This window comes from Zophobas morio, unplaced genomic scaffold (assembly GCF_036711695.1).
Source record: "Zophobas morio isolate AGI-343-1 ecotype UQ-CSIRO unplaced genomic scaffold, CSIRO_AGI_Zmor_V1 ptg000040l, whole genome shotgun sequence".
NCBI lineage: Eukaryota > Metazoa > Arthropoda > Insecta > Coleoptera > Tenebrionidae > Zophobas > Zophobas morio.
The window spans coordinates 964,717-989,414 of record NW_026972145.1 but is presented as its reverse complement, the minus strand read 5'-3'; the positions used below and the strand labels follow the sequence as shown (position 1 = coordinate 989,414).

General features: G+C 27.8%; 4 protein-coding genes across 8 annotated transcripts in view; 3 read left to right on the top strand and 1 right to left on the bottom strand.

The window, feature by feature from the left end:
- Positions 1-24,698, bottom strand: part of LOC135140472 (synaptotagmin-7) — a 905,289-nt gene that overhangs the window by 370,115 nt on the left and 510,476 nt on the right. The window lies entirely within an intron of this gene.
- LOC135140565 (uncharacterized) lies at positions 5,932-7,075 on the top strand. Its single transcript, XM_064071170.1, has 4 exons — positions 5,932-6,139; positions 6,193-6,433; positions 6,491-6,627; positions 6,692-7,075. The coding sequence occupies exons 1-4, from the start codon at positions 6,082-6,084 to the stop codon at positions 6,991-6,993; spliced, it is 738 nt and encodes a 245-aa protein (XP_063927240.1). The 5' UTR covers positions 5,932-6,081; the 3' UTR covers positions 6,994-7,075.
- On the top strand, positions 12,014-12,963 carry LOC135140702 (uncharacterized). The gene is made up of 4 exons (XM_064071353.1): positions 12,014-12,081; positions 12,143-12,383; positions 12,448-12,581; positions 12,644-12,963. The coding sequence occupies exons 1-4, from the start codon at positions 12,024-12,026 to the stop codon at positions 12,943-12,945; spliced, it is 735 nt and encodes a 244-aa protein (XP_063927423.1). The 5' UTR covers positions 12,014-12,023; the 3' UTR covers positions 12,946-12,963.
- On the top strand, positions 22,928-24,234 carry LOC135140536 (uncharacterized). Its single transcript, XM_064071126.1, has 4 exons — positions 22,928-23,039; positions 23,093-23,333; positions 23,382-23,515; positions 23,565-24,234. The coding sequence occupies exons 1-4, from the start codon at positions 22,982-22,984 to the stop codon at positions 23,858-23,860; spliced, it is 729 nt and encodes a 242-aa protein (XP_063927196.1). The 5' UTR covers positions 22,928-22,981; the 3' UTR covers positions 23,861-24,234.

Sequence of the window (24,698 nt, the reverse complement as noted above, 5' to 3'; positions counted from 1 at the left end):
CTTTTTTAATTTTTCGTTCCCTCAATTTTTCAACTCCCCGATTTTTATTTTGCGTTTTCCTGATTTTTTATTTTTCACTCCCTCGATTTTATATCACAATTTTTTGTTTTTTCATTTCCTTAATTTTTGTTGTTTCTTTCGATTTTCCAATTTTTCGTTAATTCAACTTTTTAAATTTTCCGGCCAATCGATTCCAATTCATCGATTTTCCAATTTTTAAATTTTTCACTTTGCAGTTTTTGGATTTCCAGTCTTCCGATTTTCCAATTTCTTTAATTTTAAATATTTCTATTTCATCATTCATATTTTTTTTATTTTTCGCTTTTTCGATTCTTAGATTTTTTTTATAATTTTTCGTTTTTTATTTTTGATTTTTCAATTTTACAATTTCTCGACTTCCAAAATTTTCACTTGTTCAAATTTTCATGATTTTTTTTCAATTTTTCTTCAAATTTTCAAGTTTGATTTTCATTTTTTACATTTTTCAAGTTTTTGTAATACACTTTTTCGTTTTTTTATTTTTGATTTTTAAATTTTACAATTTGTGGACTTCCAAATTTTGCAATTTTTCAATATTACAATTTCTCATTTTTCCATTTTTCACATTCTGGACTTTTAATTTTTCCCTTTTTCAATTTTTCGTCCCCTCAATTTTTCAACTCCCCGATTTTTATTTTGCGTTTTCCTGATTTTTTATTTTTGACTTTCTCGATTTTATATCACAATTTTTTGTTTTTTCCCTTCCTTAATTTTTGTTGTTTCTTTCGATTTTCCAATTTTTAGTTTATTCAATTTTTCAAATTTGCAGGACAATCGATTCCAATTCGCCGATTTTCCAATTTTTAAATTTCTCAAATTTTTGTTATACACTTTTTCGTTTTCTTATTTTTGATGTTTCAATTTTACAATTTGTCGACTTCCAACTTTTCCAATTTTTCAAAATTACAATTTTTCATTTTTCCATTTTTCACATTCTCGATTTTTAATTTTTTCCTTTTTCAATTTTTCGTCCCCTCAATTTTTCAACTCCCCGATTTTTATTTTGCATTTTCCTGATTTTTATTTTTCATTTTCTCGATTTTATATCACAATTTTTAGTTTTTTTCATTTCCTTAATTTTTGTTGTTCCTTTCGATTTTCCAATTTTTCGTTTATTCAGTTTTTCAAATTTTCCGGTATATCTATTCCAATTTGTCGATTTTCCAATTTTTAAATTTTTCACTTTGCAGTTTTTGGATTTCCAGTCTTCCGATTTTCCAATTTCTTTCATTTTAAATATTTCTATTTCATCATTCATATTTTTTTTTATTTTTCGCTTTTTCGATTCTTAAGATTTTTTTTATAATTTTTCGTTTTTTATTTTTGATTTTTCAATTTTACAATTTCTCGACTTCCAAAATTTTCACTTGTTCAAATTTTCATGTTTTTTTTTCAATTTTTCTTCAAATTTTCAAGTTTGATTTTCATTTTTTACATTTTTCAAGTTTTTGTAATACACTTTTTCGTTTTTTTATTTTTGATTTTTAAATTTTACAATTTGTGGACTTCCAAATTTTGCAATTTTTCAATATTACAATTTCTCATTTTTCCATTTTTCACATTCTGGATTTCTAATTTTTCCCTTTTTCAATTTTTCGTCCCCTCAATTTTTCAACTCCCCGATTTTTATTTTGCGTTTTCCTGATTTTTTATTTCTGATTTTCTCGATTTTATATCACAATTTTTTGTTTTTCCCCTTCCTTAATTTTTGTTGTTTCTTTCGATTTTCCAATTTTTAGTTTATTCAATTTTTCAAATTTGCAGGAGAATCGATTCCAATTCGCCGATTTTCCAATTTTTAAATTTCTCAAATTTTTGTTATACACTTTTTCGTTTTCTTATTTTTGATGTTTCAATTTTATAATTTGTCGACTTCCAACTTTTCCAATTTTTCAAAATTACAATTTTTCATTTTTCCATTTTTCACATTCTAGATTTTTAATTTTTTCCTTTTTCAATTTTTCGTCCCCTCAATTTTTCAACTCCCCGATTTTTATTTTGCATTTTCCTGATTTTTATTTTTCATTTTCTCGATTTTATATCACAATTTTTAGTTTTTTCATTTCCTTAATTTTTGTTGTTTCTTTCGATTTTCCAATTTTTCGTTTATTCAGTTTTTCAAATTTTCCGGTATATCTATTCCAATTTGTCGATTTTCCAATTTTTAAATTTTTCACTTTGCAGTTTTTGGATTTCCAGTCTTCCGATGATTTTCCAATTTCTTTAATTTTCAATATTTCTATTTCATAATACATATTTTTTTTATTTTTCACTTTTTCGATTCTTAAGATTTTTCAAGTTTTCATTTTGTAATTTTTCGTTTTTTATTTTTGATTTTTCAATTTTACAATTTTTCGACTTCCAGAATTTTCATTTTTTCAAATTTTCAGGTTTTTTTTCAATTTTTCTTCGAATTGTCAAGTTTGATTTTCATTTTTTACATTTTTCAAGTTTTTGTTAAACACTTTTTCGTTTCTTAATTTTTGATTTTTCAATTTTACAATTTGTCGACTTCCAAATTTTGCAATTTTTCAATATTACAATTTCTCATTTTTCCATTTTTCACATTCTCGATTTTTAATTTTTCCCTTTTTCAATTTTTCGTCCCCTCAATTTTTCAACTCCCCGATTTTTATTTTGCGTTTTCCTGATTTTTGATTTTTCACTCTCTCGATTTTATATCACAATTTTTTATTTTTTCATTTCCTTAATTTTTGTTGTTTCTTTCGATTTTCCAATTTTTCGTTTATTCAATTTTTCAAATTTTCCGGCCAATCGATTCCATTTCGTCGATTTTCCAATTTTTAAATTTTTCACTTTGCAGTTTTTGGATTTCCAGTCTTCCGATTTTCCAATTTCTTTAATTTTAAATATTTCTATTTCATAATACATATTTTTTTTATTTTTCATTTTTTCGATTCTCAAGATTTTCAAGTTTTCATTTTGTAATTTTTCGTTTTTTATTTTTGATTTTTCAATTTTACAATTTTTAGACTTCCAAATTTGGCAATTTTTCAATATTACAATTTTTCATTTTTCCATTTTTCACATTGTCGATTTTTAATTTTTCCCTTTTTTAATTTTTCGTTCCCTCAATTTTTTAACTCCCCGATTTTTATTTTGCGTTTTCCTGATTTTTTATTTTTCACTCCCTCGATTTTATATCACAATTTTTTGTTTTTTCATTTTCTTAATTTTTGTTGTTTCTTTCGATTTTCCAATTTTTCGTTTATTCAATTTTTCAAATTTTCCGGCCAATCGATTCCAATTCATCGATTTTCCAATTTTTAAATTTTTCACTTTGCAGTTTTTAGATTTCCAGTCTTCCGATTTTCCAATTTCTTTCATTTTAAATATTTCTATTTCATCATTCATATTTTTTTTTATTTTTCGCTTTTTCGATTCTTAAGATTTTTTTTTATAATTTTTCGTTTTTTATTTTTGATTTTTCAATTTTACAATTTCTCGACTTCCAAAATTTTCACTTGTTCAAATTTTCATGTTTTTTTTTCAATTTTTCTTCAAATTTTCAAGTTTGATTTTCATTTTTTACATTTTTCAAGTTTTTGTAATACACTTTTTCGTTTTTTTATTTTTGATTTTTAAATTTTACAATTTGTGGACTTCCAAATTTTGCAATTTTTCAATATTACAATTTCTCATTTTTCCATTTTTCACATTCTGGATTTTTAATTTTTTCCTTTTTCAATTTTTTGTCCCCTCAATTTTTCAACTCCCCGATTTTTATTTTGCGTTTTCCTGATTTTTTATTTTTGATTTTCTCGATTTTATATCACAATTTTTTGTTTTTCCCCTTCCTTAATTTTTGTTGTTTCTTTCGATTTTCCAATTTTTAGTTTATTCAATTTTTCAAATTTGCAGGACAATCGATTCCAATTCGCCGATTTTCCAATTTTTAAATTTCTCAAATTTTTGTTATACACTTTTTCGTTTTCTTATTTTTGATGTTTCAATTTTATAATTTGTCGACTTCCAACTTTTCCAATTTTTCAAAATTACAATTTTTCATTTTTCCATTTTTCACATTCTCGATTTTTAATTTTTTCCTTTTTCAATTTTTCGTCCCCTCAATTTTTCAACTCCCCGATTTTTATTTTGTATTTTCCTGATTTTTATTTTTCATTTTCTCGATTTTATATCACAATTTTTAGTTTTTTCATTTCCTTAATTTTTGTTGTTTCTTTCGATTTTCCAATTTTTCGTTTATTCAGTTTTTCAAATTTTCCGGTATATCTATTCCAATTCGTCGATTTTCCAATTTTTAAATTTTTCACTTTGCAGTTTTTGGATTTCCAGTCTTCCGATTTTCCAATTTCTTTAATTTTCAATATTTCTATTTCATAATACATATTTTTTTTATTTTTCACTTTTTCGATTCTTAAGATTTTTCAAGTTTTCATTTTGTAATTTTTCGTTTTTTATTTTTGATTTTTCAATTTTACAATTTTTCGACTTCCAATATTTTCACTTTTTCAAATTTTCAAGTTTTTTTTCAATTTTTCTTCAAAATTTTCAAGTTTGATTTTCATTTTTTACATTTTTCAAGGTTTTGTTATACAGTTTTTCGTTTTTTTATTTTTGATTTTTCAATTTTACGATTTGTCGACTTCCAAACTTTCCAATTCTTCAATATTACAATTTCTCATTTTTCCATTTTTCCCATTCTCGATTTTTAATTTTTCCCTTTTTCAATTTTTCGTCCCCTCAATTTTTCAACTCCCCGACTTTTATTTTGCGTTTTCCTGATTTTTTATTTTTCATTTTCTCGATTTTATATCACAATTTTTTGTTTTTTCATTTCCTTGATTTTTGTTGTTTCTTTCGATTTTCCAATTTTTCGTTTATTCAGTTTTTCAAATTTTTAGGCCAATCGATTCCAATTTGTCGATTTTCCAATTTTTAAATTTTTCTGTGTGCAGTTTTTGGGTTTCCACCCCATTTTTACTTTTTGGATTTTCAATTTTTCTTTTAAGTGTAGATTTTTCAAATTTTCGACAGTTTTTACTTCGATTTCTTAAATTTTTTTCAACTTTTGGATATTTTAATTTCTCGTTTTTAAAATTTTTGGATATTTTGATTGCTCAATTTCTCAATTTATCAATTTCTCAATTTTTTTCTATTTCTCGATATTTCGATTTTTGGATTTCTCGGTTTTTCGATTTCCCAATTTTTGGATATTTCGTTCAATTTTGCGAGTTGTCTCAGTTTTTCGATTCTTCCATTTTTTCATTTTGAGATTTTTTAGTATTTCGACTTTTGGGTTTTACACGTTCTGGATTTTTCGAAATAAAATAAAAATAAAAATAAACAATAAAATATTATTTATGTTTACTAAAATTCTTAATTCCGCCACTGAATACAAATATACAGGATGTCCATTTTAAAGAGTGCGAGGAAGACTGTCAATGACAACTGGAGGACCTACATGATGACGTCAGACGCGTGTATTTGGAGCTAATCAACGACACCTGGCTGCAGATTATGCATGGGTGGAAGTTTTCGATAAAAATTAATCGACCGATTAGTTTTTTCCGTTTACTTGTTTGCTCATGAATTTAAATTTAAAACCAGTTTTTATAAATGCTGTTTCTAGCTTAACAGTTACACAGATTTGAATTTACTTAAACAAAATCTGTGAAAAATTTATTTATATATTTTTCAACACAAAATCACTTAATAATTCCCCAATCTGACGTCATTGAGTGTTGGGTGAGGGTAAATATGACTAACGGACTTAAATACCGAGACAATCGACGAGCCATCGAACCCAAAACACTCAATGGTAGTTCTTAACGCACAAAACAGGTTCGCATTCAACTTAAGTCACATTCCAGCAGTCCCCAAACGCGCCAATCTCACCACAGTACCTTCCACCTCCTCACTAGTCAGTTCGTCGCACAAAAGTTTGAGAGCCGCACATCTCAATTAATTATTTAAATCGAAACTAAAAAAAAATCGTACGGTTTTTCAGCACACATTCCAGTTATAAAAGCGACCAAGTAGCTGTTAAGCAGTGACGAGATGAAGCTTCTAGTGGTTATTTGTGTCTTCGTAGTGGCAGCAAACGCCATAAAACTGCGTAAGTTTGTGTTTTCAAAAAAAAAAAAAATCAAAAGTGACGCATTTTTTTAGCATCCAATTTCAAAACATGCAACCGAAAACAGGCGAATTTCCGCGGTTGTTTGCTCGAAGCCGCGCGATTTGGGGTCACGCAATTAAATAGACCCTACAAAGAACTCAAAATGATAAGTCTTGACCCTTTAGTGATTCCCAAAATTGAGGCCAGCGTTGACGCACAATTGCTAAATATTAGTTCGGAGTTAACGGACTGTAAATTTTTCAACATTTTGCAGCTGGACATTCAAAAATTTGAGTAAGTTGTGTTTAAGTTTAATTCCACAGAAACTAAAATCACAAATTTTTGCTTTAGTGTGGATTTTGAAGCTAAAACCATCCAACTGTCGGCTTCTTGGCTAGAACTGAAAAGTGAGTGCTTTTACAAAATGTCTGGACAAATTCTCAAACACGACATCAATGAAGGAACTGGAATTATTAAAACGACTTTCAGTAAGTGTGTCTAAGTACAACAAATTTATCTACAACAATTTAACACGCTTTTTTTTTTTTTTAGAAAATTTTAAGTGGACGTTCGATTTAGCGTTCGAAGAGGTGAAAAAGCGCAATAAAACGTACGTCAAGGCTGTGACGGGTCGATTCGATGGAAAACCGGAATTTCTTAGTATGCAGTTCGACAGTCCTGAGAAGGGTGACCAGGAGTTAATCGATCGTGTGACCAAGGCTATCAATGATAACTGGAATGACCTTTTTGATGACGTGAAGGGTCTTTATTTTGAGAGGGTGACGCAGACGTGGTTCCAGATTATGAACGGGTGGTTTTCGAGGTTATCGCTGGAGGAAGCTTTCGATAATTGAGGATGTGTGTTTAAAAAAAAAAATTAAATATGTGTTGTAGAAAATTCCTGTGTTTGTTCTGAAAATATATTGTAACAAGGAATGTGTTTTCTTTTCAAATTTTGACACTGGTTCGTGTTAAATAAATGGTCTCGGACAAATATTAAGTAAAAGTGACAGAAAAATACAAGATTTGTTAAATGAATTAAGTATTTTTGAAATTCTCGAAATATTTTTTTACTAAAAATTCCGTCTTATGCTATATTTTATTTTAATTATGCAGGCAGGTTGTAAAGAATATTTACAACAATTTACAAAAGGAAAACAAAATACATAAGTATTAACAAAAATATATTTGTTCACCCCCTTCACTGATGACGACGTCAAATTATTTCAAAAATATTTATGTATACTTATATTACACCCCTTTAGTTACGTGTACAATACATATATGTATATATACCATCAAAACATCAAAAAATCGAAAAATTCTACAGAAATAGAAAAATTACCAAAATTGAAATATTGAAAAATTGAGAAGTCGGAAAACCGATTGTCAACTTGGATCAAAAAATCGAAAAATTGAAAAATCAATTAACCGCTAAATCAAAAAGTTAAATGAAATGACGCAAAATTTAAGAAATCGGAAAATTAAAAAAATCGAAAAATTGAGCAATCGAAATACTGAAAAATCGGAAAACCGAAACATCGAGAAACCTAAAAATTGAAAGACCAAGAAATTGAAACATCAAAAATCGGAAAAATTTAAAATTTAAAATACTGAACTGGGAAATTGAAAGATTGAAAAACCTACAATTTAAAAAATCTCGAAAAATTGCAGAATTGAAAAATTAAGAAATCGGGAAACCGAAAAGTCGGAAAATCGAAGATTAAAAAAAAACAAAAATTTAAAAATGGGAAACCTGAAAAATCGAAAAGTTGAAGAACTGAAAAACTAAAAAATCGATTAATCCGGAAATTGAGAAATCGCAAGTCGAAAAATCAAAAAATTTAGAGACCTCAAATATTGAAAAATTCAAAAATCGAAAAATTAAAGAATCGCAAAATTGAAAATTTGGAAAATTGTGAAATCCCCAATTCCTCAAAATACTAAAATCCTCAAATCCTCAAAGCCTCAAATCCTTAAAATACCTAAAATCTTCAAACCATCAAAATACCAAAATCCTCAAACCCTCAAAACACCAAAATCCCCAAATCTTCGAAACATCAAAAGCCTCAAATCCTCAAATCCTGAAAACACCAAAATTCTCAAATCCTGACAACACCAAAATTCCCAAATCCTCAAAACACCAAAATTTCCAAATCCTAAAAAATCGATTAATCCGGAAATTGAGAAATCGCAAGTCGAAAAATTCAAAAATTTAGAAACCTCAAATATTGAAAAATCGAAAAATTAAAGAATCGCAAAATTGAAAAATCGGAAAATTGGGAAATACCAAAATCCTCAAATCCTCAAAACACCAAAATTCCCAAATCCTCAAAACACCAAAATCTCCAAATCCCGAAAATCTATTAATACAAAAATTTAGGAACGTCAAAAATTGAAAAATTTAAAAATCAAAAACCGAAATTTCGAAAAATTGAAAAATCAAAATCTTCTATTGCTCAAAACACCGAAATCCTCAAATCCTCACAACACCAAGAGGATTAAAATCCTTCAATCACCAAAATATTAAAATCTGCGTATCCTTAAAATACCTAAATTCTCAAATCCTCAAAACACCAAAATCTTCAAATCCTCAAAACACCAAAATCGCCAAATATTCAAAGCGTCAAAATTCCCAAATTCTCAAAAAAAAACTAAATCCGCAAATTCTCAAAACACCAAAATCCTCATTACCCCAAAACACTAAAATCCCCAAATCCTCAAAACATAAAAAAAATCCCGAGATCCTCAAAACACCAAAAGCCTCTAATGCTCAAAAAACACCAAAATCCTCAAATCCACAAAACCTTAAAACCCAGAAATCCTCAAAACACGAAAATTCCCAAATCCTCAAAATCCCCAAATGTTCAAAACCATCAAAATTCCCAATTTCTCAAAACATCAAAATTCTCAAATTCTTGAAACATCAAAATCCTCAATACCTCAAATCATCAAAACTCAAAATATCAAAACCCTCAAGTCTTCAAAATACCTAAATTTTCAAATCCTCAATTGGTCAAAACACCAAAATCCCCAAATACTCAAAACACCAAAATCCTGAAATCCTCAAAACACCAACTTCTTCAAATCCTCGAAACATCAAAATCGTCAATTATTCAAAACACCAAAATCCCTAAATCCTCAAAACACCGGAATCTTCAAATCCAGAAAACATCAAAATCCCCAAATCCTCCAACCACCAAAATCTTCAAATCCCCAAAACATCAAAATTCCCAAATCCTCAAAACACCAAAGTCTCCAAATCCTCAAAACACCAAAATCCTCGAATCTTCAAAACGTCAAAATCCCCAAATCCTCAAAACACCAAAATCCTCAAATCCCCGAAACACCAAAATCCCCAATTCCTCAAAATACCAAAATCCCCAGGTCCTAATAACACCAAAATCCTCAAATCCTCAAAAAATCAAAATTCCCAAATCTTCAAAACACCAAAATCCTGAAATCTTGAAAACATCAAATTCCTCACATCTTCAAAGCACTAAAATCTTCAAATCCTTATAACATCAAAATTCCTAAATTCTCAAAACACCAAAATCCCTAAATACCAAAAAATCGATTAATGGGGAAATTGAGAAATCGAAAAATTCAAAAATTTTAAAACTTCGAAAATAACAAAAAAACGAAAATTTGAAAAATCAAAAAATGCAAGAATCGAAAAAGTGAATAATGGAAAAATCGAGAAAACAAGAAGTCGAAAAATCGAAAATTTAGAAACGTCAAAGTTCAAAAATTCAAAAATCCAAAAATTGAAAAATTGTAAAACTGAAAATACCACCACTAGATATCGAAAGATGGAGAAATCGAAAAGTTGAAACATGGAACCTTAAAAATCGAAAATTTAAAAAATCGAAAAATTGAAGAATTGAAAACTCAAAAATGGAAAAATCCAGAAATCAGGAAGTCGAAAAATGAAAATTTAGAAACTTCAAAAAATGGAAAACAATCGAAAAATCTCACCGCTGAAAAAAAGGAAAGTCGAAAAATCGAAAAGTCGACAAATGGAAGCCGAAATCGAAAAATTGAACAATTGGGAAACCGAAAAATCAAAAAATCGAGAAATCAAGAAGTCGAAAAAGGAAAAAATCGATTCATTCAGAAATTGAAGACTCGAAAAATTGAAAAATCCTAAAACTGAAAGTTCGGCAAATTGAGAATTCAAAGTATATAAATATCAAAAAAATCGAAAAGTCGAAAAAGCAAAAAATCGATTAATCGGGAAGTTGGGACACCGAAAAGTTGAAAAGATCGGAAACTGAGAAACGTCAAAAATTGGAAAAAAATTGAAAATTTGAAAAATCGAGAAATTTAGGACTCGAAAAATTGAAATATTCCACTATTGAAATATCGAAAAATCGAGAAATCGAAAAGTCGAAAAATTTAAGCGGCAAAATCGAAAAATTGAAAAATCATAAAGTTGAAAAGTCAAAAAATTGAAGAATTGGAAAACTTTAAGCCGAAAAATCGAAAAATTGAAAAATCATAAACCTGAAAATCGAAAGAATTGGAAAACTCAAAAACCAAAAAATCAAAAAACAAGAAGTCGAAAAACGAAAAAATCGATTAATCAAGAAATCGAAAAATCGAAAAACTGAAACTTCGGAAAGTCGAAAAAATCTAAAATTTAGAAACGTCAAAAAATGGAAAAAAAATCGAAAAATCGCACCGCTGAAAAAAAGGAAAGTCGCAAAATCGAAAAGTTGACAAATGGAAGCCGAAATCGAAAAATTGAACAATTGGGAAACCGAAAAATCAAAAAATCGAGAAATCAAGAAGTCGAAAAAGGAAAAAATCGATTCATCAAGAAATTGAAAACTCGAAAAATTGAAAAATCGTAAAACTGAAAGTTCGGGAAATTGAGAATTCAAAATATATAAATATCAAAAAAATCGAAAAGTCGAAAAAGCAAAAAATCGATTAACCGGGAAATTGGGACACCGAAAAGTTGGAAAGATTGAAAATTGAGAAACGTCAAAAAATGGAAAAAAATCGAAAAATCTCACCGCTGAAAAAAAAAGTCGGAAAATCGAAAAGTTGACAAATGGAAGCCGAAATCGAAAAATTGATCAATTGGGAAACTGAAAAATCAAAAAATTGAGAAATCACGAAGTCGAAAAAGCAAAAAATCGATTTATCGGGAAATTGGGACATAGAAAAATCGAAAAAATCAGAAACTTTTGAAACGTCAAAACTGAAAAAAATAAAAAATCGAAAATCTGGAGAACCGAGAAATTTAGGAATGCGAAAATTCTAAAAATTGTTAAATATCTACAACTTTGATTTTTTTCCCAAAAAACTAGTATAAAAATTCAACATGGATTCATAAACCACAAATACAAGAGTACGTTGTTAGGATAGATCAAACATGATGTACCTCAAGGACCCACCCTTGGACTAACACCATTTTACCTCCACATAAACGATCTATTAGAGATAAAACACAATCAATTTGAAACCTACTACCTCCCAAAAATTGCTCACACGTGTCAACGCACCACAATCGCTGACGCCACACACTTATTTGCTTAGACCGAAATACAATCAGTTCCAGATTATGAACAGGTGGTTTCAGATAGCATCACTCGAGGAAGCTTCCGATAACCGGAGATAAAAAAGCCCAATAATAAAAACAGGAAGTGAAAAAAAAAGTCCCGCGTGAATTTTTAACGACTTTGAAACATCCTCTTTGTCCGGTTCGTGCATTGATCGCATCGGGATTATCCATATCAACAAAGAAAGAAATTTCTCAGATTTTTTCTGTATCATTCTATAAACCTGTCTCTCCTCAGTCGCATTCATGAATACACTTAAACAATAAAAAACTGGTTATAATCACGAGACGAGCCAACGACCAAACAGTGCCAAAATGAAACTCTGCGTGCTAGTTTGTGCCATCGTCGCCGCCACTGAATCAGTCAAATTACGTAAGAATTCAAAATTTAATTAAAAAAAATAAAAATTGTGTACTTATTTTGAAAAATCCAGCCTCAAATTTCAAAACATGCAACCGAAAACAGGCGAATTTCCGCGGGTGTTTGCTGCAAGCCGCCCGACACGCACTCACGCAACTCAACCGACCGTACGACGACCTGAAAATGCCAACCTTGGACCCCTTGTACGTCAAAAGGATCGAAACCAGCGTCCACACGCTTTTATTCAACGTCACTTCGGAGTTAACTGAGTGCCAGCTCTACAATTTACTGCATCTAAACGTGGAGCAATTCGAGTACCCTATCACTTTTGTACTTTTAGGACTACCTATCTTAACCACTATTTTTATTTTGTTGTAGCGTGGACTTCGAGGGCAAAACTATCCAAATGAGCGCCTACTGGCCATACCAGAAAAGTCGCTGTTTTTTCAAAAACGCAGGCCAAATTCTTTTCACGGATGTCATAGCTGAAGGCGTAGTTGACATAACGTACAGTAAGTTATTATTATTATTATTATTATTATTATTTACGTGGAATATTATTTTATTTTCGTAGAAAACTTGAAGTGGACGTTCAATCTCGAGTACGAAGAGGCCAGAAAGGGCAATAAAACGTACGTTCAACTTTCTGACAGTAGTTTCGACGCTCAACCAGAGGACGTTATTTTTGAGTTAGTGAGGGTTCGTCGAGGCGATAAAAGTCTAGTTCGGAGCGTCATAAGGGCTATTAATAACAATTGGAGGGATATTTTTGAACTAGTCAAAGACGTTTATCTGGAGAAATCGAGGACGGATTGGCTCGAGATTTTCAGCGGTTTTTTCAGCGAAGTGTCGCTGGAGGAAGCTTTCGATAACTGAAATGTGTCTTGTAGTGAATGTAACAGTATTTAAATAAGAAAAAAATGTTCCTTTTTTCTATGATAAAATAATATTAATATTATATTAGTAGTCAAGGTGCGGTTTTTTTTTATGTTCTAAGCCCCTGAAAACAGTTCAATCAACCAAAAAATGTATTTTTTTGCAATTTTTCGATCAGAATTTCTCGGGTTTTCAATCTTTAATTTTTCAGTTTTTCAATTTGCAATTTAATCTTATTAAATCTTTTTCACTTTTTCGTTCTTCAATTTTTAGAGTTTGCAATTTTTCGAATTTGTTTAGTGTTTGGATTTTCCAATTTTTGTATTCAAAATTTCTCGAGTTTTCAATTTTTTTTACTTTCCAAAATTTCGATTCTATAATTTTTTATTTAAGATTGAAAAATCGAAAAATTAAAGAATCGAAAAATTGAAAAATCGTTACAATGAAACATCCGAAAATTGGGAATTGATAACACAAAATTCCCAAATTCTTAAAACACCAGAATCTCCAAATACAAAAAATTAATTCATCCGAAAAATTAGAAACCTCAAAATTTGAAAAATTGAAAGCGATTCCTTAATTCTTTAAATTTTGAATTTGCAAATTTTGGTGTCAGCTTTCATTTTCTTAATTTTTATAATTTTTCGGTTTTTTAATGTTCCGCTGCTTTATATTTTTTTGTTTATTCAATTCTAATTTTTTCAATTTTTCGTATTTTCAATTTTTCAAAATGCGATTTTTAATTTTTTGTTTCTTCGATTTTTTGATTTTGCAATTTTTCGTTTTAAAATTTCTCTAGTTTTCAGTGTTTAGTTCTCAATTTTTCGATTCTTTAATTTTTCATTTCTTCAAATTTTCGATTTACAACTTTTGGATTCAGTTTTTATTTTCTTTTTAGAATTTTTCAATTTTTCAATAGTACTATTTTATAATTTTTGCTTTTGCAAAACCAATTTTATCAATTGTTCGAATCCTAAAAACACCAAAATTCCCAAATTCTTAAAACACCAAAATCTCCAAATCCCAAAAAATCGATTCATCCAAACATTTAAAACCTCAAAATTTGAAAAATTGAAAAATCAAAAAACTGAAAAATCTAAAATTAAGAAATCGATAAATCGAGAAATCGAAAAGTAGAAAAATCGATTTTTGTTTTTGCAATAAGTATTTAATCAATTTCTCGTTTCTCCAATTTTTCCATTTACGATTCGTCAATTTTTCAGTTTTTTTTTGCTTTAAAATTTTTCTAGTTCTCAATTTCTTTTCAAAATTTCGATTTTTTTTATTTATGTACCCAAATTTTCAATTTGCAACTTTTGGTTCCGATTTTATAATCTTTTTTATTCAATTTTTTTTTCAATTTTCCCTTTCTTTAATTTTTTTATTTGTAATTTTTTAATTTTCTGAATTTATGATTTTTCTTTTTTCAATGTGAAATTTTTCAATTTCTGTTTTATTTCTTTAATTTTTCGCTTTTTAAATTTTAGATTTTTCAGTTTCACGACTTTCCAGTTTTTCGTTTCTTCACTTTTTGATTTGTAATGTTTCTAGTTTTCATTTTAGACATGTAATAATAATTTAAATACTTTTTCAATTTTTCATTTATTCGATTTTCCAAATTTTTGGATTTTCAAATTTTCAATTTCTTGATGTTTAATTTTTCAATTTTCCGATCTTCCAATGGTACAATTCGACAATTCCCCAAATCTTCAAATCCGTAAAATACCAAAATCCCCAAATTCCCATAAGACCTAAACCCTCAGTCCTCAAAACACCAAAACTCCCAAATTCTTAAAACACCAAAATCTCCAAACCCCAAAAAATCGATTAATCCAAAAATTTAGAAACCTCAAAAAAATTAAAAATCTGAAAAATCTAAAATTGAGAAATCGAAAAATTGAAAAATCGAGAATCGAAAAGTCGCAAAATGGGTTTTTCAATTTTTCATTTAAACTTTCAGGAATTTTCATTTTATCGATTTGCTAATTCTTCAAATTTCAGTTTTGGTCTTTGGTTTATTAATCAATTGTACTTTTTTCAATTTTTCGTAATTTCAATTTTTGAAAATGCGATTTTTTATTTTTTGTTTCTTCAATTTTTCGATTCTTTCAATTTTCATTTTTCAGATTTTCGATTTGCAACTTTTGGCGTCGGTTTTTTTTTTATTTTTAGAGTTTTTGATTTGATTTTTCAATTTTTCGGATTTTATAATTTTTTGTTTATACGATAACAATTTTATCAATTTTTCGTTTCTCCAATTTTTCGATTTGCTATTTTTCAATTTCTCATGTTTTTATTTTCTTAATTTTTACAATTTTTCGTTTCATCAATTTTTCGATTTGCAAGTTGTCGTTTCGGTTTTTTATTTGTTTGATTTTTTTTCTTTTTGTTGTGGATTTTCAATGTCATGATTTTATATTTCTTTTTTTTATAACTTTTAGATTTTTTAATTCTTAATTTTTTCAATTTTAGATTTTTCAGTTTCTCGATTTTTGAGGTTTTCATTTCTTGAATATTTGATGTGCAGATTTTCTAGTTTTCCTTTTAAATATACGTCTAATAATTTTAAAAATTCTTCTCTTTTTCAATATTTAGGATTTTCTTTCCATTTTCCTGTTATTGGATTTTAAAACATCATTCATTCGATTTTCCAATTTTTGGGTTTTCCAGTTCGATTCGTTTTTTCTTTCGAATTTTTCGGTTCGTTACTTTTTTTATTCGTAAGTTTCTCGATTTTGTAGTTTTTTCGAATTTTTTGGGTTTTTGGATTTTTAATTTTATGATTTTTCAACTTTTGGGATAAAAAAATATGGAAAAATTGCAAAATTGGAAAAAGTATAAAAACGAAACTTCGAAGATTCTAAAAATTGACAAACTGAGGAATTGAAAGATCCAGCATTGAAATTTTGAAAAATTGAATAAATAAAAAATTATAAAATCGAAACAATGAAATAAATAGAGGAAATGAAAAACCAAAAATTGTGATATAAAATCGATAAAATGAAAATTAAAAAATCAAGAAAAATCAAATTTAGAAACAGAGAAATCGACAAACGAAAAATGAAAGTTGAAAAATTGAAAAATTATGAAACCGAAACATCGAAAAAGGAGAAAATTGAAAATGCAGGAAAATGAAAATAGAAAAATTACAAAATCCAAGAAAGGGGAAAAACGAAACAATTTTTCGAAAAATTGTACGATTTTTTGATTTTTTCGATTTCTTAAATTTTTTATTCTCGACTTGTCAAATTTTCGTTTTAGTGGTGTTTCGATTTCTTGATATTCAATTTTTTTTATTTCTTGGTTTTTCAATTTTTTTTGTTAATTTTCTCAATTTTTGATGCTTCGATTTTTCAGTTTTTCTACATCTCAGTTTTGGAATTTTTCAGTTTGTTTGTTTAAATTGGTGACTTAAAAAATTGAAAAAAAAAATAAAAAAAAGAAAGGCATGGTTGATATAACGTATAGTAAGTTCAATTATTATTATTATTATTATTCGTGGACTGTTATTTTTTTAGTAAAATGACTGTTATTTTATTTTCGTACAAAATTTGGAGTGGACGTTCAATCTCGAGTACGAAGAAGCCAGAAAGGGCAATAAAACGTACGTTCAACTTTCTGACAGTAGTTTCGACGCTCAACCAGAGGACGTTATTTTTGAGTTAGTGAGGGTTCGTCGAGGCGATAAAAGTCTAGTTCGGAGTGTCATAAGGGCTATTAATAACAATTGGAGGGATATTTTCGAGCTGGTCAAAGACGTTTATCTGGAGAAATCGAGGACGGATTGGCTCGAGATTTTCAGCGGATTTTTCAGCGAATTGTCGCTGGAGGAAGCTTTCGATAACTGAAATGTGTCTTGTAGTGAATGTAACAGTATTTAAATAAGAAAAAAATGTATTTGTTTTGCAATTTTTCGATTAGAATTTCTCGGGTTTCCTATCTTTAATTTTTGAGGTTTTTAATTTGCAATTTATTCTTATTAATTCTTTTTCACTTTTTCGTTCTTCAATTTTTAGAGTTTGCAATTTTTGGAATTTGTTTAGTGTCTGGATTTTCCAATTTTTGTATTCAAAATTTCTCGAGTTTTAAATTTTTTTTACTTTCCAAAATTTCGATTCTATAATTTTTTACTTAAAATTGAAAAATCGAAAAATTAAAGAATCGAAAAATTGAAAAATCGTTGAACTGAAACATCGGAAAATTGGGAATTGATGACACAAAATTCCCAAATTCTTAAAACACCAAAATCTCCAAATACAAAAAATCAATTCATCCGAAAAATTAGAAACCTCAAAATTTGAAAAATTGAAAGCGATTCGTTAATTCTTTAGATTTTCAATTTGCAAATTTTGGTGTCAGCTTTCATTTTCTTAATTTTTATAATTTTTCGATTTTTTTAATGCTCCGCTGCTTTATATTTTTTTGTTTATTCAATTGTAATTTTTTCAATTTTTCGTATTTTCAATTTCTCAAAATGCGATTTTTAATTTTTTGTTTCTTCGATTTTTTGATTTTGCAATTTTTCGTTTTAAAATTTCTCTACTTTTCAGTTTTTACTTTTCAATTTTTCGATTCTTTAATTTTTCATTTTTTCAAATTTTCGATTTACAACTTTTGGTTTCAGTTTTTATTTTATTTAGAATTTTTCGATTTTTCAATAGTACTATTTTATAATCTTTGTTTTTGCAAAACCAATTTTATCAATTTTTCGAATCCTAAAAACACCAAAATTCGCAAATTCTTAAAACATCAAAATCTCCAAATCCCAAAAAACCGATTCATCCAAAAATTTAAAAACCTCAAAAATTGAAAAATTGAAAAATTAAAAAACTGAAAAATCTAAAAAATTGAGAAATCGAAAAATCGAGAAATCGAAAAGTAGAAAAATGGATTTTTGTTTTTGCAATAAGAATTTAATCAATTTCTAGTTTCTCCAATTTTTCCATTTACGATTTTTCGATTTTTCATTTTTTTTTGCTTTAAAAATTTTCTAGTTCTCAATTCCTTTTCAAAATTTCGATTTTTTGCATTTAAGTACTCAAATTTTCAATTTGCAAATTTTGGTTCCGATTTTATAATCTTTTTCTTCAAATTTTACAATTTTTTCAATTTTCCGTTTCTTCAATTTTTTGATTTGTAATTTTTTAATTTTCTGAATTTATGTTCTGTTTTAGTTCTTTAATTTTTCGCTTTTTAAATTTTAGATTTTCAGTTTCACAACTTTTCAGTTTTTCGTTTCTTCAATTTTTGATTTGCAATGTTTCTAGTTTTCATTTTAGACATGTAATAATAATTTAAATAATTTTTCACTTTTTCATTAATTCGATTTTCCAAATTTTTAGATTTTCAATTTTTCAATTTCTTGATGTTTAATTTTTCAATTTTTCGATCTGACAATGCTACAATTTTTGAGTTTTCTCGATTTTTCTTTTGTTTTTTGATATTTCAATTTGTCGTTTTTTTTTAGTTTTTCGACAATTCAATCTTTTCCGATGTTTTCATTTTTTCGAATAAAAAAAATATGGAAAAATTCATACTTTGTAAATTTGAAAAATCAAAAATGAAAGAGAAAAAGTATAAAATGACAACTTTGAAAAATCAAAAATTTGAAAAATTGAAGAAACGAGAAATTGAAGAATGCAATATTAGCTATTTTTTTTTTAATTTCTCGAGTTTTTAATTTTTTACTTTTTCAAAATTTCGATTCTTTAATTTTTTATTTAAAATTGAAAAATCGAAAAACTGAAAAATCGTAAAACTGAAACAGAAAATTGGGAAATCCTCAAATCCTCAAAATTCCTCAAATCTTCAAAATATCAAAATTTTCAATTTCTAAAGACGCCAAAATCCTGAATCAACAAAAATTCTCAAATCCTCAAATCCGTAAAATACCTAAATCCTTAAATCTTCGAAACATCAAAACCCCAATTTCTCATAAGATCAAAATCCCCAAATTCCCATAAGACCTAAACCCTCAAATCCTCAAAACACCAAAATCCTCAAGTCCTCAAAATACCAAAACACTCAAATCCTGAAAACACCAAAACTCCCAAATTCTTAAAACACCAAAATCTCCAAATCCCAAAAAATCGATTAATCCAAAAATTTAGAAGCCTCAAAAAATCAAAAAACTGAAAAATCTAAAATTGAGAAATCGAAAAATTGAAAAATCGAGAATGGAAAAGTCGCAAAATGGATTTTTCAATTTTTCATTTGAACTTTCAGGAATTTTCATTTTTCGATTCGTTAATTCTTCATACTTTGAATTTGCAAATTTTGGTTTTAGTTTTTGGTTTCTTAATTTTTATAATTTTTCGATTTTTTAATGCTCCGATTTTATAATTTTTTATTAATCAATTGCAATTTTTTCAATTTTTCGTAATTTTTGAAAATGCGATTTTTAACTTTTTGTTTCTTCAATTTTTCGATTCTTTAATTTTTCATTTCTTCAAATTTTCGATTTGCAACTTTTGGCGTCGGTTTTTTTACTGTGATATAAAATCGATAAAATGAAAATGAAAAAATCGGGAAAATGAAAAATAAAAATCAGAAACTTGAAAACTTGAGAAACTGAAAAATCTAAAAATAAAAAATAGGGATATTGAAAAATTCCAAAACAAAAAGTTGAAAAATATGGAAGTGAAGACATTGAAAAACTGAAAAAATTAAAGTTAGAAAATCGAAAAATTATGAAACCGAAACATTTAAAAAGGGAAAAATTAAAAAATTAGAAACGAAAAAAAAGGAAAAAAGTTTTTCAATTTCAACTTTCTCGAATTTTCATTTTATCGATTCGTTAATTCTTCAAATTTTGAATTTGCAAATTTTGGTTTCGATCATTATTGAAACATCGGAAAATTGGGAAATTCACAAATCTTCAAAAAAATCCTCAAATCTTCTAAACATCACAATCCTCAAATCCTAAAAACACCAAAATGGTCAAATCCTGAAAACACCAAAATTTCCAAATTCTTAAAATACCAAAATCTAAATCCCAAAAAATTAATTAATTCAAAAATTTAGAAACCTCAGACCAAAAATTGAAAAATCAAAAAACTGAAAAATCTAAAATTGAGATATCAAAAATTGAAAAATCTAGAAATCAAAAAAAGAAAAATGGAATTTTTAATTTTTCAATTTTAACTTTCTCGAATTTTCATTTTTTCGATTCGTCAATTCTTCAAATTTTGGTTTCGGTTTTAATTTTTTCAATTTTTCGTATTTTCAATTTTTCAAAATAATATACAAAATAATTTTTTTGTTTCTTCGATTTTTCGACTTTGGCAATTTTTCGGTTTAATATTTCTTTAGTTTTCAATTTCTAATTTCCAATTTTTCGATTCTTTAATTTTTCATTTCTTCAAATTTCACATTTTTTTTAATTTTCAATGTTCCGATTTTATAATTTTTGTTTTTGCAAAAACAATGTTATCAATTTTTCGTTTCTCCAATTTTTCGATTTGCGGTGTTTCAACTTTTCATTTTTTTTTCGATTCTTCAATGCTTAGATTTTGCAACTTTTTATTTAAAATTTTTCAAGTTTTCAGTTTTCACTTTTCAATTTTTCGATTCTTTAATTTTTCATTTCTTCAAATTTTCGACCTGTAATTTTTGGTTTCGGTTTTTATTGTCTTAATTTTTACGATTTTTTGATTCGTCAATTTTTCGTTTCGGTTTTTTGTTTTCTTAATTGTTTTTCTTTTTTTTTGGTTATTCACTGTATGATTTTACAATATTTCTTTTTTCAATGCGAATTTTTTCAATTTTAGAATTTTCAGTTTCTCGATTTTTCAATTTTTCTAGTTTTCGTTTTAAATATGCATCTAATAATTAAAAAAAAAAATCACTTTTTCAATATTTACGATTTTAGATTTTTTTCTATTTTTCTTTAATTGGATTTTAAAACTTCGTTCATTGGGTTTTACAGTTTTTCAAAATTTCAGTCTTTCGTTTCTTCAGTGCTTTGGTTTTTCAGTATTTTTTCAGATTTTTGGTTTTCAATTTTTAATTTTTTGATTTTCCAATTCTTGGAATAACGAAATGGATAACTTGCAAAATTGGAAAAAGCGTAAAAACGAAACTTCGAAAATTGGGAAATTGAGGAATGGAATAATCAAAGATTGAAAATTTGAAAAATTGAATAAACGAAAAATTATAAAATCCAAAGAAACAATGAAACAAATAAAGGAAATGAAAGAACAAAAAACTGATACAAAATCGACAAAATGAAAATGAAAAATAAAAATCAAGAACTTGAAAAATTGACAAACGAAAAATAGTACATCAAAAAATTCTGAATCGAAAAAATTACAGCTAAAAATCGAAAAATTTTGAAACCGAAACTCTGAAAAAAGGGAAAATTGAAAAATTAAGGATAATGGAAGATATAAAATCGACAAAATAGAAATGAAAAAATCGGGAAAATGAAAAATTCCAAAACGAAAAGTTGAAAAATATGGAAGTCAAGACATTGAAAAACTAAAAAAATTAAAGTTAAAACGAAAAAAAGGGAAAACGAAAAATTGTGAAATCAAAAAATTGGTCGAAGTCTAGATTTTTCGAAAAATTGTAAGATTTGATCTTCGATTTTTAATTTTTTCGTCCTTCTAAATTTTTTATTTTTGGACTCTGATTTCTTGAAATTTAAATTTTTTTCTATTTCTCGATTTTTCATTTCCGAGGTTTCAATTTTGGTATTTTTTAATTTGTCTGTTTAAAACGAATACTTTGAAAATCTACAAATTGGAAATCAAGAACTTGAAAAATTGCAGAAATGAAAATTTGAAAAATCAAAAATTATAAATTGAGAAACTTGAAAATCGAAAAATCGAAATATTGAAAATTAGAGAAATTGGAAAATCGGGCAATTGAGAAATCCAAAAATTAAAATTGAAAGAAACGTTGAAAAAAGAAAGGAAACGAAAAACGAAAAACTGCGATACAAAATCGACAAAATGAAAATGAAAAAATCGGGAAAATGAAAAATAAAAATCAGAAACTTGAAAAATTGAGAAACTGAAAAATCTAAAAATGAAAAATAGGGATATCGAAAAATTTCAAAACGAAAAGTTGAAAAATATGGAAGTCAAGACATTGAAAAACTGAAAAAATTTAAGCTGAAAAATCGAAAAATTATGAAACCGAAACATTTAAAAAGGGAAAAATTAAAAAATGAGAAACGAAAAAAAGGGAAAACGAAAAATTGTGATATCAAAAAATTGGTCGAAGATAAGTAAGTCTAGCTTTTCGAAAAATTGTAAGATTTGATCTTCGATTTTTCATTTGTTCGTTCTTTCAAATGTTTGATTTTTGGACTTTTTGATTTCTCGATTTTCATTTAGATTGGCCGATAAATTCATTTTCGGTATTTTTCAATTTGTCTGTTTAAAACGAAAACTTTGAAAATCTACAAATTGGAAATCAAGAACATGAAAAATTGTAGAAATGAAAATTTTAAAAATCAAAAATTAAAAGTTGAGAAACTTGAAAATCGAAAAATCGTAATATTAAAAAATTAAAATTGAAAGAAACATTGAAAAAAGAAATGAAAAAAAACGAAAAACTGTGATATTAAAAATTTTTTAAATCTAAAGAAAATTGGTCCTAGGCAAATAAATCCAGACAGATGACAGACAGACAGACAGACAAACAGACAGCAAACGGGAGACCTATTTCTTCGTACTCTAGGGGTCATGAAAAGTCGAGAAAAACCCGCACTAAGGAGGCGGAGCAGTGTAATACCCTCGCTGCTGGGTACCGACAACACTTTGTCTACCAATAAAAAGTATAAAATTATTCACATTCTTAAAAAAAATAATAATAACCAAAAAAACACAATATCAGTCGTACCGCAAAGGTTAACCGCCACATAATAACTCCTTTTACGCAACGTATAATAACCAATCTGAAAAACAACCTCACACCTCCCACCACCTCATAAAAATTTACACACAACGTCTTTCTTTCACTCGTTTACATCACATCACTACAAGGTTATAAATAAAGTGCGCAAAATAACTACCAAACCAGTACGAAAATGAAACTCTTCGCATCACTACTCGCGACCATCGTCGCCGCCCAAGCCGTCCAACTGCGTAAGTCTCACCCAAAAACCACCCCCGAAGCCCTGAAACCTTAAACCTTCCAGCCCCCAATTTCAAAAAATGCAACCGCCACCAACCCGACTTCCGCGGCTGCCTCCTGGACGCCGCCCGCTTCGGCGCCACCCAGCTAAACCGCCCCTACAAAGAACTCAAAATGGCCAGCCTCGACCCGCTATACATCCCGAAAATCCAGGCTAGTGTGAACACGCCCTTAGTGAACATCTCGTCGGACCTAACAGATTGCAAATTCCACAATTTGGTCCGAGTGGATATCGAAAAATTCGAGTGAGTGGCGTGGATGGAAAGCGAATTTGTTGAAACTTTTGCTTTCAGTATCGACTTCGAGGCGAAAACTCTTCATTTGGCCGCGTTCTGGCCCGAACTGAAGAGCGAGTGTTATTTTAAGATCGATGGACATATGTTGCGGAATCGGGTCCAGGGAGAGGGTCCGAGTTCGGCGATTTATAGTACGTTTTGAGTGACTATTTTTTTTTTTTTTTTGATGGGTTGTTTCAGGGAAATTCAAGTGGACGTTTGATATGACGTACGAAGAAGCCAAAAGGCGCAATAAGACGTATGTTAAGCCCGTGACGACCAGTTTTGACGGGAAACCAGAGTCGGTGTTCATGGATATGGGTTTTCTGGGGATTGATAAAGAGATGGGTGAACGGATTAATAAAATAGTGAACGATAACTGGAGCGAGCTTTACGACGACGTTAAGGGTTATTATCTGGAAAATGCAAGGGATACGTGGGTGCAGATTATGCATGGGTGGTTCGCCAGATTGTCTTTGGAAGAAGCCTTCGACTAAGAACTTGTTTATTTAATTAGTGTTGCCAGTGTGTGGTTTGCCTTCAAAATACTGCGGATTTTAATTGCGATATTCGATACTTAATTAGTCTGGCCGTGTTCTACTTAATAAAAATTGGTCACTTAGATACGGTTCAACGCGTAACATAATGCGTTCGAATCATAGATGGTGGCGGAGATTTGTCTCTATTTTTATTTTGATGTATCATTTTTTAATATAATTTTAAATATTTTTATTCTTTTCAATTACATATCTTTAAAAATATAAGTTTATTGTTAGAATTTTACAAAAATGTAATGTTATTTTAGTATTACGAAAGTTCTGTAATTTTGAAAAATTGTAAACACGGAAAATTCGAAGATGTTAAAAAACGAAGGCCTTTTAATATATCTTTTAATAATTTTCTAAGATGTGGTTTGATTCACTAACATAAAAATTGAGTATAACTAACAACTTCCCTGAATTTCTTAATTTATCAAGGCACTCGTAGTTTTTAAATTTACGTATACATGTTGATTCAAAAAAAAAAAAAATAAACTTAAAGGCAATTTATTGTATTGATTAAAATCAAGAACGACTCACTCCATTTTTCGAAAATTTGGGAATACGGTACTGTTATTATTTATTAGTATTACACTGGATTTGTCTAAATTGATGTCCTTGTAAAAATGTTGATTTATTTTAACATAAATATAAGGGTTATCATAAAAAATAAAATTCGCAAAACCAAATTTTACAATTTTTCGAAAAATTTGGATTTATTTGGTTTCGACCAATATCACAATTTTTTGTTTTTTCAAGTTTAATTTATTAATTTTGTCAATTTCTCGACTTCCAA

Excerpts from the sequence above, each read along its gene's own strand:
- LOC135140565 (XM_064071170.1), top strand. The coding sequence starts at position 6,082 with ATGAAGCTTCTAGTGGTTATTTGTGTCTTCGTAGTGGCAGCAAACGCC. Across the intron at positions 6,434-6,490 it reads CTGGACATTCAAAAATTTGA|TGTGGATTTTGAAGCTAAAA; the intron begins GTAAGTTGTGTT and ends TTTTTGCTTTAG. Across the intron at positions 6,628-6,691 it reads AATTATTAAAACGACTTTCA|AAAATTTTAAGTGGACGTTC; the intron begins GTAAGTGTGTCT and ends TTTTTTTTTTAG.
- LOC135140702 (XM_064071353.1), top strand. The coding sequence starts at position 12,024 with ATGAAACTCTGCGTGCTAGTTTGTGCCATCGTCGCCGCCACTGAATCA. Across the intron at positions 12,384-12,447 it reads CTAAACGTGGAGCAATTCGA|CGTGGACTTCGAGGGCAAAA; the intron begins GTACCCTATCAC and ends ATTTTGTTGTAG. Across the intron at positions 12,582-12,643 it reads CGTAGTTGACATAACGTACA|AAAACTTGAAGTGGACGTTC; the intron begins GTAAGTTATTAT and ends TTATTTTCGTAG.
- LOC135140536 (XM_064071126.1), top strand. The coding sequence starts at position 22,982 with ATGAAACTCTTCGCATCACTACTCGCGACCATCGTCGCCGCCCAAGCC. Across the intron at positions 23,040-23,092 it reads CGCCCAAGCCGTCCAACTGC|CCCCCAATTTCAAAAAATGC; the intron begins GTAAGTCTCACC and ends TAAACCTTCCAG. Across the intron at positions 23,334-23,381 it reads GTGGATATCGAAAAATTCGA|TATCGACTTCGAGGCGAAAA; the intron begins GTGAGTGGCGTG and ends TTTTGCTTTCAG.